We start from the raw sequence: 13,821 nt of genomic DNA on the forward strand, positions 1-13,821 counted from the left end.
TCACTCTGTACTTTGCTCCGTTCATCTTTCCCTTGATCCTGACTAGTTTCATAGTCCCTGCCTCTGAAAAACATCCCCACAGCATGATGCTGCCACCACCATGCATCACCGTAGGGATGGTGCCAGGTTTCCTCCAGAAAATGATGCTTGACATTCAGGCCAAAGAGTTCAATCTTGGTTTCATCAGTCCAAAGAATCTTGTTTCTTTTGGCCTTTTGGCAAATTCCAAGCAGGCTGTCATGTGCCTTTCACTGAGGACTGGCTTCCGTCTGGCCACTCTACCATAAAGGCCTGATTGGTGGAGTGTTGCAGAGATGGTTGTCCTTCTGGAAGGATCCCCCATCTTCACAGAGGAACTCTAGAGCTCTGTCCGAGTGAGCATCGGGTTCTTGGTCACCTCCCTGACCAAGGCCCTTCTCCCCCGATTGCTCAGTTTGGCCTGTCGGCCAGATCTAAGAAGAGTCCTGGTGGTTCTAAACTTATTCCATTTAAGAATGATGGACCTTCAATGCTGCAGAAATGTTTTGGTACCCTTCCCCAGATCTGTGCCTCAACACAATCCTGTCTCGGAGCTCCTTCGACCTCATGACTTTTTTTTCGTTTTTTGCTCTGTCATGCACGGTCAACTGTGGGACCTTATATAGACAGGTGTGTGCCTTTCCAGATCATGTCCAATCAATTGAATTTACCACAGGTGGACTCCAATCAAGATGTAGAAACATCTGAAGGATGATCAATGGAAACAGGGTGCCCCTGAGCTTCATTTTCGAGTCTCATAGCAAAGGGCCTGAATACATATTTTTTTATACATTTTCAATAAATTCTAAAAACATATTTCCGCTTTGTCATAATGGGGTATTGTGTGTAGATTGATAAGGGAAAAATATATCTAATACATTTTAGAATAAAGTTGTAAAGTAACATATTGTGAAAAAAGGGAAGGGGTCTGAATACTTTTCAAATGCACTGTATGTACATTTATGAAAAATAGAAAGAGCACGACACAAAAAAATTCACAGTACTGAAAGAGTCAACAATAGATTGTCTCTAGGTAAATACTTTCAAATATATATCATTTTATCCACAAATATATTTATACTCTGTTTTCTTCTGTGGAGACAGCTACACATGTTTACATACAACACAGGCTCAAAGCTTTGCGATAAAACACTTAACACATAAAAGTAGGATCTAACGCAAATTACGTTTACTTAATGTATTGGGTTTTCTTTTACACGCCCAACCACAAAGTAAAATTAGTACAAACCATCCCTTTTCTCCTAAAAAAAGATATTTCTATTCAAACCCCCCAACTACTAAAAGTAAAGGCACACCAGAGAACATTCATGGATTCTATGACGGTGGAACTCTTTTGGCTTTGCATTAGCATGGCACATGACATAAAAAAACAAACATGTTGTATTGTCACATACACCGAATATGTGCAGTGAAATGTGTTGTTTTACAGGGTCAGCCATAGTAGTACAATTATGTGCACAATTATGTACACAATCATGTACATCTAAGTGCCCATACTGGGGCGGCAGGTAACCTAGTGGTTAGAGCATTGGACTAGTGACCGAAAAGTTGCAAAATCGAATCCCCGAGCCGACAAGGTAAAAATCTGTCGTTCTGCACCTGAACAAGGCAGTTAACCCACTGTTCCTAGGCCGTCATTGAAAATAAGAATTTGTTCTTAACTGACTTGCCTAGTTAAATAAAGGTAAAATAAAATAAATATGTCTATAAACACAGAGAGAAACAATACATGTTGAACATGACACCAGGGCGTAAATAATCAGGATGTGGAATGTTTGTCGGAACAAGTACACCATTAAGATGACAAGATGGCGCCAGTATATTGCAACATTGAACTATTTCATGCCCTGGTGAGTAAGATTGACAATGTATTTACCACATACAGAAAATATACTTGAAAGCTGAGAATCTGAGTATGATTTACTGAACAAAACCAGACAATTACTATTTTGGCTTATATTTTCATTCCACAATCTCAACTATATCAGGTTCTCAATTATTTGCTGTGAAAAATGTAAATGTTGGTATGAAATTGTGTACAACATTATTATGTACAATCAGAATGAAAACAGCTGAAGGCCTAGTGGTGTCGGACCCAGATCGAATGGCACGTTGTTTTTGTGGTTTAAATGTAATGCCCAATTACTGTGCTCCAAATGTAATGCCCAATTACAATACTGTATATATATTTATGATCCAACACTGCAGCAAGTAGCATTTTAGTTACCTCACTCACAGTGGATAAAAACATAAAACATTATAGTATATATGGGAATACTGGCCAAACATAGCCACTTTACCATGTCTTATTTAACAACATAAGGCTTCGAATGCACACAATCTTGCACATTATATTTTGACTTTCTCCTTATAACATTTTAGATTATTTACAATAGTTGCAAAAATATATATATAGCTTTACAATGGCTGTTTTTATATAGTATATGAGAAACCCATACTGCCGAAAGCCAAGCTGTGTAACACCAATCAAACTTGAGACGAAGGACTGCAAAGCAATCATCACTCAATATGACCAAATGCACACCGCTGATACTTTGTCATCGATGTTGTCACAACAGTATGTTTAGACGGATGCGTTGCCAAAGTCCTGACCGATTGTCATGACTAGCTGGCTTGCAAACAGGTTTCATCAAGATATCTTTCACATTACTTTTGTCTTTCACATTTCTTGGTATCTATCTATGTATATATCTTGCTTGGTTATTAAGTCCTTTCAGATTCCAAGTGATTAATAGCACATGGCAGGATGCTTTACTCTATCTGGCTTTGAGGGGAAAAGAGACTGCCGAGAGGCTCCTTCTCACACTATTGCTCTCTGATTCAACTCGTTGATTTGACTATCTCCTATAACATGTGGATAGGAGGTAGCATCTATTATTTATATAGCATATTGATAGGGGTTAACACTCTGGTTGACAGCCATGTTGTTCCGCTCACTAGTCTTGCTAACACCCACAGATGGTGTGTGCAGACAGGCAGCTTTACGGTCTCCAGTGCTATTGGTGTACACTAGCTTGTTTACAGCTTCAACTAGACATTTAAGGTCAAAACTCTGTTGTGGTTGCAGAAAAAGCAGCATTTGGATAAGAAAAAAAGTCTGGTATTTCACTAACAGTTGTTTCTTGTCCGTAGCTAGAGTTCTATCGCTCTAGAGATGTGAGGCCTTGTTGCCTTTCTGTGGTATTAGTACTATTTCCCCTTCAGACCAGTCCTTCCAGTACAGTAGCTCTGTCACAAAATCTTAACGACTTGTGTTGAAATAAAATGGTACACATCGAATTTAAACAGCAACATCAGGCATTCTTACAAAATCCTTTTGTTTGTCTTCTTTTTTAATAAATTCTTCTTCTTTGTTTTCACAAAGCATCCCAAAATAATTCCTTTCATTGAGCGGGGAAACAAATGTTAGCAAACCCAGTTCCCTGTGACCCGTGTGGCCCTTCCTGTGGCCCTGCAGAGGGGTGGGGGGCTCTCCTTCTCCGCTGGCCCCGGACTGGCCCCAAGGCTACGCTGTGCTGCTGCTGGAACAGGGCGTGCTTTGTGTGCTGCCAATACTGTGGGCCGCACTGCTGTTCTCTGAGGCTGGGGGCTGGGGCTTCTGGGCCTGCTGTCGGCCAGCTGTATCACCTGGATATGGAGGGGGAAGGGTTGGCAAGAGAGAGAGGGAGAGGGGTGGGGGAGAAAGGGGAGGAAGAGCAAAAAAATAGAGAGAGAAGTAAAAAAAAAAACAGAGAGAGAAGATTGCGTGAGGGAGGGAAGGGGGAGAGAGGGAAAGAGAGAGATAAGGGTTGATGCAATACATCACAATTATACACATTTCAGCTATGTTCTTCTGTGCCACTGCCATTTATTCAAGATGTCTTGTTATCTAGAGGCCACAGGCTCAATCTGGTAAGACTGATGTTTAAACGAATCTCCTTAGTTCTCCCAGTGATACTGGTTGTCCCATGTGGTGACCATCACTTCACTGGGAGTTGTTGTTAAGTGAAAGCAAGTCGCTTAACACACAACGACTCAACTCCTTTAAGTCAGCCAATCAAAGCGGAGTGTCTCTAATGGAAAGAACTGAATTGAGGTATCTCAATCCAGCTCTCCCCTCTGTTATCTGCAAGCAATTAGCAGAGCTTTAGCAGATGTAGCAGAATAAACATGAGACAGAGGCCTTCTGCCTGGATCTCAAATCACTGACTTGTTTATTGTTCTGTGTTTAAATGAGCATTCCCGCTTGTAGATTCCTGGGCTACAGAGCTGGAGACAGAAAGTTAGGAGGCAAATAAAAATGCTTCCATTTGTTTGGAAAGCTTGTCTGACTGGAAACTGAAGGCATCTGAAAAAAGCCCTGTGTTTGTTTTACATATCTGGCACACTGTGCTTCTGGTATTAAAATGCACTCCGTCCGTTGTTTGTTTGCAAGCTGAACTGTCTTCCTTCCTGCATAGCTTAGTGAGGACCATAGAGGATTCGTCCTGGTGAGACATGGTACACTATAAAGCAGTAGCCACCAACCTTTTCTGAGTCAAGATCACTTTCTGAGTCAAAAAGCAAGCCGAGATCTACCACTCAGATGTGTCTTAAACATGACTTATAAAATATTAGCCTATGAAACATTAACCAATTCACCAATTAACAATTCTGTAGCAATGAGGTTAGTGCACCTAGCTATAGGTCCAATACATTATCACTGCATATTAGCTACGCTTGAATTGCCCAGCCTATGTTGTTATTCTCAGACCAATTTGAAATAAAATGTAACAAAAATGTAGGTATATGATTACACTGGTAATAGATCATGTGTTGTGTTACTTGTGAGGCACTGCTGAGTGAGCATAATCATTAGCTTAAAATGTGTTTACTGGACTGATGGCCTGCATCTGATGGTCAGTCAGAGAAGGGGGGAGCAGCTGTGAGGCTGCCTCTCACCCAACTCACCGTCCCTCCGCTCTCCCTCCGCTGAGAAAGGGGGACAGTCTTCCAGCTGATGCCAAAACTCAAGCCGTACTGCTTTACTCCTATGACCAGAGAAAGTTAAATATTCTTCGATATTTAAAAAGTCACAAGCCGCTAATAATAACAAGCTCATTGGAACACTTTGCTACACTCATTCATTGCAGCTGCAGTGCTGGTTGTAGCGTGAGTGGAAGTAGGCAGAATGGACATTTTATGGCTTATAAAAAAAGTGTTGAACAAAGTGTTGACATTGCTGAATAACAACTTAAACATGAACTTAATCATAAAAACAGCAGCTCTTTGCTGTACTCGTTGAGTCTCTCTCTAGTCATGGTTTTAAAAGGTATCAACTTTGCTGTGCGTTCGAAGCTTATTTTTTCAGTCTATAGCTTGAAGAAACTGTGCAGACACGGTGATCTGAGCAATTGGCCAGTGGTAGTCCTATAAGAGCACTTGATTTGCTTACAGGGGCTGTCGGGTAGGCGGCGTTCTACTTTCAGACACATGATGGGAACACTGCCTTTCCGGCGCTAGGGCTGCTGAATCAAGAGCACCTACTGCCAACAGTGTGAAACAAATAAAAATAAATGGAACTCAAGGCTTTATCATTAATATTTTTTTTTACAGAAGTGTTTGGTGATCGACTAGGAATGCCTTGACCGATAGCAATTGACCGGTTGGTGACCACTGCTATAAAGTGAATAGTGTGTCATTTGGGACGCAGTCTACAGCTACCATATTGATCTTTGTTGGTTTCTGAAGTGGTTCTGTGTTTGGGTATTACTGTAATTTATGTTTTGCATGTGTGTATGTGTGTGTGTGTGTCAGTGGCAATCGGTGTCATTTAAGATGAGGGAAGATTTTTTTTTTTTTGATGAACGTGGCTTTATTTCTATTACAGCAAATTGGTTGACTGTCAATCATTTCCATTCCCCCAGCTCAATGTAACATTGATAGGTTTAGGCTACTACATGATACTGGAATTTTCCTTGTACCCAACAGGAGGTTGCTACAATCTAGCCAAATGAATGAAAACGTACAACGTAGGTGCACAGGTCGAGATTATTTTTAGTAATCAAGGTGACAGGGAGTGACACTTTCAATACCATCTTGCTCACTCTTGCCAGCATCTAGCAGACCTAGTGTGTAATCATTAGTCCAACAGTTGCAAAGAAGAGCTTATTGGACAAATTGAAGTACGTTTATCTCCGTTTCATTCCGTTTGCTTCCATTTAAGAAGCGTTTTTCAACAGAATCGGAGCAATGAATAAACTCCTAATCACACGCAAACACAGTTCACTTTCATAGCAGCCACATACAAACAGCTCGTTGTATATATAATTCCTTCTCACATCTATCTATGTGCTCTCCTCCTCACACCTTTTCCTTTCGTTTGTGGACCAGCGCACAACACATCAGCTGTCTGTGACCAGGGGAAAAAACCTTTCCATGACTGCTAACCGCTATACAGTCTACATCGTTGTTACATACTGTTATTTACTATAACTAACACATTAGTAAACCCGCTACAATCACGCAGTGCAGTGTACAGTCAGCAGCAAGCAGTCTAGCAGTTACATCGGCGGGCCCCGGTGGCAATAAATTGATAAAACCTCCTTGACTTGGAAAAGTTCCAGTGTTGAATAGCCATATCCAGCTAGCTAACATAGCATCCCTCTCTGCTTGATCCGGGTGTTTGAGTAGGCAAAACTAGCTAGCTGCATTTGACGCTAGCTAAGTGAAAAATATATATACAATGAAATATAAACTCAGCAAAAAAAGAAATGTCCCCTTTTCAGGACCCTGTCTTTCAAAGATAATTCTTAAAAAGCTAAATAACTTCACAGATCTTCATTGTATAAGGTTTAAACAGGGTTTCCCATGCTTGTTCAATGAACCATAAACAATTAATGAACATGCACCTGTGGAACGGTCGTTAAGACACTAACAGTTTACAGACGGAAGGCAAATAAGGTCACAGTTATGAAAACGTAGGACACTAAAGAGGCCTTTCTACTGACTCTGAAAAACACCAAAAGAAAGATGCCCATGGTCCCTGCTCATCTGTGTGAACGTGTCTTAGGCATGCTGCAAAGAGGCATGAGGACTGCAGATGTGGCCAGGGCAATAGATTGCAATGTCTGTACTGTGAGACGCCTAAGACAGCGCTACAGGGAGACAGGACGGACAGCTGATCGTCCTCGCAGTGGCAGACCACGTGTAACAACACCTGCACAGGATCGGTACATCCGAACATCACACCTGTGGGATAGGTACAGGATGGAAACAACAGCTGCCCGAGTTACACCAGGAAGGCACAATCCCTCCATCAGTGCTCAGATTGTCAGCAATAGGCTGAGAGAGGCTGGACTGAGGGCTTGTAGGCCTGTTGTAAGGCAGGTCCTCACCAGACATCACAGGCAACAACGTCTCATATGGGCACAAACCCACCGTCGCTGGACCAGACAGTACCGGCAAAAAGTGCTCTTCACTGACGAGTCGCGGTTTTGTCTCACCAAGGGTGACGGTCGGATTTGCGTTAATCATTCGAAGGAATGAGCTTATGATCGATTTGGAGTTGGAGGGTCCGTCATGGACTGGGGCGGTGTGTCACAGCATCATCGGACTGAGCTTGTTGTCAATGCGGGCAATCTCAACGCTGTGCGTTACTGGGAAGACATCCTCCTCCCTCATGTGGTACCCTTCCTGCAGGCTCATCCTGACATGACCCTCCAGCATGACAATAACACCTGCCATGTTGCTCGTTCTGTGCAAGACAGGAATGTCAGTGGTCTGCCATGGCCAGCGATGAGCCGGGATCCCGTCTGGGACCTGTTGGACTGGAGGGTGAGGGCTATGGCCATTCCCCCCAGAAATGTCTGGGAACTTGCAGTTGCCTTGGTGGAAGAGTGGGGTAACATCTCACAGCAAGAACTGGCAAATCTGGTGCAGTCCATGAGGAGGTGATGCACTGCAGTACTTAACTTTCTCTGGTCATAATATATATATATATTATATATATAAAACATTTCTTACTGAGCCTTTCCATAATTCCACGCAAGCAAGTGTCTTCAACTGTCTTCTGACTGTGATTATTTCTTTATCAACATCTTTATTTAAAAAATGTTAACCTTTATTTAACTAGGCAAGTCAGTTAAGAACAAATTCTTATTTTCAATGACTGCCTAGGAACAGTGGGTTAAGGGGCAGAGCGACAGATTTTTACCTTGTCAGCTCGGGGATTCGATCTAGCAAACCCTCTGTTACAAGTCCACTAGGCTACCTGCCGCCCCATAATGCATTATGCTTTCGATAATAAAAGAATGATACAAATTCTCTCAAAATACAGATGATGATTTAGCTATGGATCCATATTACTATGGGAATAAATATCACTGATTTACAGAACTATTGGAACAAAGTTGTCTAATGAAGGCAAACAATTTAGAATCCCCAATCCTCTGTAGCCTACTCCCAACCGTCACGTTGTACAGCACCATATTTTCCATTCCATCCTAACGGAAACCCTGAGGGTTTCATTTTTTGTTTTTCAAGGAATAATATTAATACACCATAATATTAATCAAATTAATTAAGCCACATTTCTTAAAATCTATCCTATATACTATGTTATCACAAAAAAGGTTTTAGTCTTCTGGCATTACCAGAGAATTTCTCAAATGCTTCTCAAATATGCCCCCTGGTGGTCAGACTAGCACTACCTTGCATTAACAGAAAAAATGATTGACTATTAAATAACGTGCCACAGAATGCTGCAGCCCGCAAGGTGTGCTGCAGTGTGACAACTTTTAAAGGCGGAACCACTGATTTGTCTTTCTCCCTCTGAGTCAACTACTCACCACATTTCATGCACTGCAGTGCTAGCTAGCTGTAGCTTATGCTTTTAGTACTAGATTCATTCTCTAATCCTTTGAATTGGGTGGAAACCATGTCAGTTCATGCTGCAAAATGTTTAATGTTTACTATTTTAATTTTCTGAAATTCACTGAGGAAGAGGTTCCCCCCCTTCCTCCTCTGAGGAGCCTCCCCTGGTGTATGTGTGTGTGTGTGTTGCGTGGCTCTGGGCCCACAGCCTGTCTGGTTCCCTCTTTCAGACCCCTCGTCTCTCTCTCTCTGCTCTAATGTTTGACAGAGCAGCGTTGCCAAAGAGCTCCAGCTAAACACAGTCCATATACACACAGAACCCTGCATGGGCTTTCAAACAAGAAAGGCCTCAGCTCTCTTTAACGTATCTTCTCTGTGGCCATTCTCTAAGAAAATGTCAATAACAAAGTCAGTTCGCCTCCTAGTAGGACTAGTGGGTAAATCATAATTAGAATTTTCACTTAGTCATGCATTGATATCAATAAGAGACTAAGGGTGTTTTCACATATAGTCCTCTTTAAAATAATTTATCTCAGTCCTCTTTAAAGTGAATTCTGGGGCAACCCCCCCCCCCCCCCCAAAAAAAAAATATTATGTGTATTCACACTGCACTTGCCTTTGAATGGGGTCTCAACTCTTTTGCCAGTTCACTTCACCTATTTTGTGGTCCGAGTCCTCTACATTGCTATGCTTAGAAAGGAACCAAGATATTTTCCCAATATTCACTCGATGCACTCTGGGTTTTTACAAAGTGCAGGGAAAAGCCATTCCATCAGAATGTGTTATAGGACAGCTACTGTAGATATAGGAGTTGTAATCGGAAGTTAGGTTGGAGTCATTAAAACTAGTTTTTCAACCACTCCACAAATGTCTTGTTAACAAACTATAGTTTTGGCAAGTCGGTTAGGACATCTAATTTGTGCATGACACAAGTTATTTTTCCAACAAACCATTACAGACAGATTATTTCATTGTATCACAATTCCAGTGGGTCAGAAGTTTACATACACTAAGTTGACTGTGACTTTAAACAGCTTGAAAAATTCCAGAAAATTATGTCAAGCTTCTGATAGGCTAATTGACGTCATTTCAATCAATTGGAGGTGTACCTGCGGATGTATTTCAAGGCCTACCTTCAAACCTAGTGCTTCTTCGCTTGACATCATGGGAAAATCAAAAGAAATCAACCAAGACCTCAGAAAATAAATTGTAGACCTCTACAAGTCTGATTCATTCTTGGGAGCAATTTCCAAATGCCTGAAGGTACCACGTTCATCTGTACAAACAATAGTACGCAAGTTTAAACACCATGGGACCACGCAGCCGCCATACCGCTCAGGAAGGAGACACGTTCTGTATCCTAGAGATGAACGTACTTTGGTGCGAAAAGTGCAAATCAATCCTAGAACAACAGCAAAGGACCTTGTGAAGATGCTGGAGGAAACAAGTACAAAAGTATCCACAGTAAAACGAGTCCTATTTCGACATAACCTGAAAAAACCTGAAAGCACCACCATAAAAAAGCCAGACTACGGTTTGCAACTGCACATGGGGACAAAGATGGTGCTTTTTGGAGAAATGTCCTCTTGTCTGATGAAATAAAAATAAAACTGTTTGGCCATAATGACCATCGTTATGTTTGGAGGAAAACGGGGTTGGCTTGCAAGCCGAAAAACACCATCTCAACCGTGAAGCACGGGGGTGGCAGCATCATGTTGTTGGGGTGCTTTGCTACAGGAAAGACTGGTGCACTTCACAAAATAGATGGCAATATGAGGTAGGGAAATTATGTAGATATATTGAAGCAATATCTCAAGACATCAGTCAGGAAGTTAAAGCTTGGTCGCAAATGGGTCTTCCAAATGGACAATGACCCCCAAGCATACTTCCAAAGTTGTGGCAAAATGGCTTAAGGTCAACAGAGTCAAGGTATTGGAGTGGCCATCACAAAGCCTTGACCTCAATCCTATAGAACATGTGTGGGCGAGCAAGGAGGCCTACAAACCTGACTCCGTTACACCAGCTCTGTCAGGAGGAATGGGCCAAAATTCACCCAACATACTGTGGGAAGCTTGTGGAAGGCTACCCGAAACGTTTGACCCAAGTTAAACAATTTAAAGGCAATGCTACCAAATACTAATTGAGTGTATGTAAACTTCTGACCTTCTGGGAATGTGATGAAATAAATAAAAGCTGAAATAAATAATTCTCTCTACTATTATTCTGACATTTTACATTCTTAAAATAAAGTGGCGATCCTAACTGACCTGAGACAGGGAATTTTTACTAGGATCAAATGTAAGGAATTGTGAAAAACTGAGTTAAAATGTATTCGGCTAAGGTATGTAATCTTCCGACTTCAACTGTCCCTACTTACATTTTTAAACTAATAGATTGCATTTAGTTAAAATATGAGACATAATTGTTTTAATGACAAGATACTATTAACATGTAAATATTATTGGTAAAATAATAAATAGCAGAATAATAACAGCAGATTAAATAATTCTGTAATTGAAAATTGAACACCCATGTAGGCCCCTTTAAGAGCTAGAATTGATTTTGTACCCTACAAAATTCTGATTCTGAACAAATATGTTGTCTTCTCCCACTATTCAAATCCCACAATCGAATGAACAGTTTATGAAGCTCTCTTAACCTATACATCAAAAAATGGCAAACAAATAATCCAAACTAAACATCACACATTCTTGACAATCGCTAATCAATATCCAAAAACAGCCCTTTTTTTCCTGCAAAATTGCAAATCATCATCTTCTGTCTTTTGTGGTACCAATGTGAGGAGTTATGGCATGGGAACCGGTGTTGCAGTAGTCTAGTGTGTGGTGCGGGGATAATGGCAAGTGAACATGGGGAGCTTTGTGTTCGCATTGCCCTAAAAAGGGGACCCGAAACGCAGAATTCACGCAAACCACACTTAGACTACCTCTCGAGATTGCCTCAATGTTTTGGAGTGTTCACACTGCACAAAAAATTCTGCAAACTGCGCTAAGTTCTCAAAAATTGTCTGAAAGGGACCAAGTATGAAAACACCCTAAGTGAAAATTCAACAGAAATGAAAGTTATTATTCACCCCTAAAAACATACTTGGCGTTCCACCATACTCTCACAGAGTTTGAACAAACAAAAAGCTTATAAACAAACGCATCTATAAATCTCATGATGAGCCATCCAAATAGGCTATATAAATCAAATGTGATGTTGTGAACCATCTGGCCAGATTGAGAAGTGTCTCATATGGTGACATCACTTGTCATTGAAGTGAAGCAACAGTCTATTGACCCTGTTCCATCACACATTCCATTCAGAGCCCGGGTAACTCCCACTCCCTGTCTCCGGGGGCAACCTCCTTAACGTTTGGTGAGATCTATCCCAACACAGGCCGCAAGATCACGGCTCCTCTTTTATAACATTATAACAGCAGTCTTGCTCCACATCTGCATCCCAAATGGCAACAGATCTCTGTTCAAAAGTAGTGCACTATTTAGGGAATAGGGTACCATTTGGGACGCAACCAAATTCCTACCGTACCATGTCCTAAAATAGAGGGATACTGGGGTTAGTACTTATCACATCCTGTATAAACAGGATGCACTACTGTACTGAAGACACTCTCATTGCTTTAATAAACCAGCGAGATCACACCAGCCTACTGGACGATAGACTTCAGTATTCAACGTTTTGTCCAGGTCCCTAGGACATCGGGAGATGCCTTCAATACCGTCCAAAATGGGCAATGTGAGCACGTATTACCATCCTGTAGGCTCGCGGCTTGGGCGTTGTGGATGGGGCTAGAGGAAGGGCATAAACGGCGCGCTTCGGCTCTGAGGATCGAGGGTTCAATCCCCGTGCAAGGCACTCATTAGATTTTTTTCTGTTTGAACCTTAACCCAAACCTTAACCAGTTGGAATGAATCCTGTTTTAACAACCTTAATCCTTACCTACTTTTACTTCACCCATAGACGATTATCCTCCCCCGGGACAAACATTGAACACCCATAGACGATTATCCTCCCCCTGGACAAACATTGAACACCCATAGACGATTATCCTCCCCCGGGACAAACATTGAATACCGAAGTGAGATCTTGTGTAATAAACAACTTTCTCATAGCTGTTTCAGTTTATGTTCAAATATCTCTTATTTAAGATTTTTATTAAATAAATGTCCCTTTCCCTGTGGTTGCTAACACAACGGAATGATAAAGAAAACTTGAGAGTAGACCCTCCACTAGACCCTCCAGACCCTCCCTGGGTCTACTTGTGAACGTCTATACCAGTTATTGGGAATATCAAAGTAGGAGCTAGCAGTCCTATCTGCAGAGTCTGATAAGGGAAACCACAGTTCACACTGATACCTGATTAGAATGTGTTCTCATGCCTAGTCTGTTGAAAAGGTCAGTTTTGAGCCATCAGGAGAATGCTTCAGTCATCATAGAGTTTCATTTAAAGGATTTAGCCAAATGGGGTCTCCACAGACCAAGGTTAATGTTTTGTGAGTGGGTGAGACAGTGTAGATACTTCTTTTGTGGTTTTGGCATTTAATGTGAACAAACCTGTATTTAACATTGTCCTTCGCCTCCTGAGGGGATATGTGTGGGTATATTTGATGTTTCATCATTCACTGGTTTAAAAAAATATTCTGCCGCAGATATTTTAAGAAAATATATATTCTTGGAGTAAACTTGACTATGCCAATGTTTCCATGTAGGGATATGTTGGTCTTACAAGTCAATAGTTTCCAAGACTACAGCAGAATAGAATAGGGGTACATCCCAAATAGTACCCTATTCCCTATATAGTGCACTACTTTTGACCATAGCTATATGGACCTCATCAAAAGTAGAGCACTGTATAGGATAGAGTGCCATTTGGGACGCATCCTAATCCTCTCTGCCTGTTATGAT

The 13,821-nt window shown here is 41.4% G+C and overlaps 1 protein-coding gene across 1 annotated transcript in view; it reads right to left on the reverse strand.

Moving 5' to 3' along the window:
* Nucleotides 1-1,059: 1,059 nt before the first annotated feature.
* Nucleotides 1,060-13,821, reverse strand: part of LOC110521712 (transforming growth factor beta receptor type 3) — a 129,740-nt gene continuing 116,978 nt past the window's right edge. Inside the window, exon 17 of the mRNA XM_021599505.2 lies at nucleotides 1,060-3,687. Within this exon, the coding sequence (XP_021455180.2) occupies nucleotides 3,566-3,687 (122 nt within the window). The 3' untranslated portion in view covers nucleotides 1,060-3,565. The remainder of the gene's footprint in view (nucleotides 3,688-13,821) is intronic.

This window comes from Oncorhynchus mykiss, chromosome 30 (assembly GCF_013265735.2).
Source record: "Oncorhynchus mykiss isolate Arlee chromosome 30, USDA_OmykA_1.1, whole genome shotgun sequence".
Classification (NCBI taxonomy): Eukaryota; Metazoa; Chordata; class Actinopteri; order Salmoniformes; family Salmonidae; genus Oncorhynchus; species Oncorhynchus mykiss.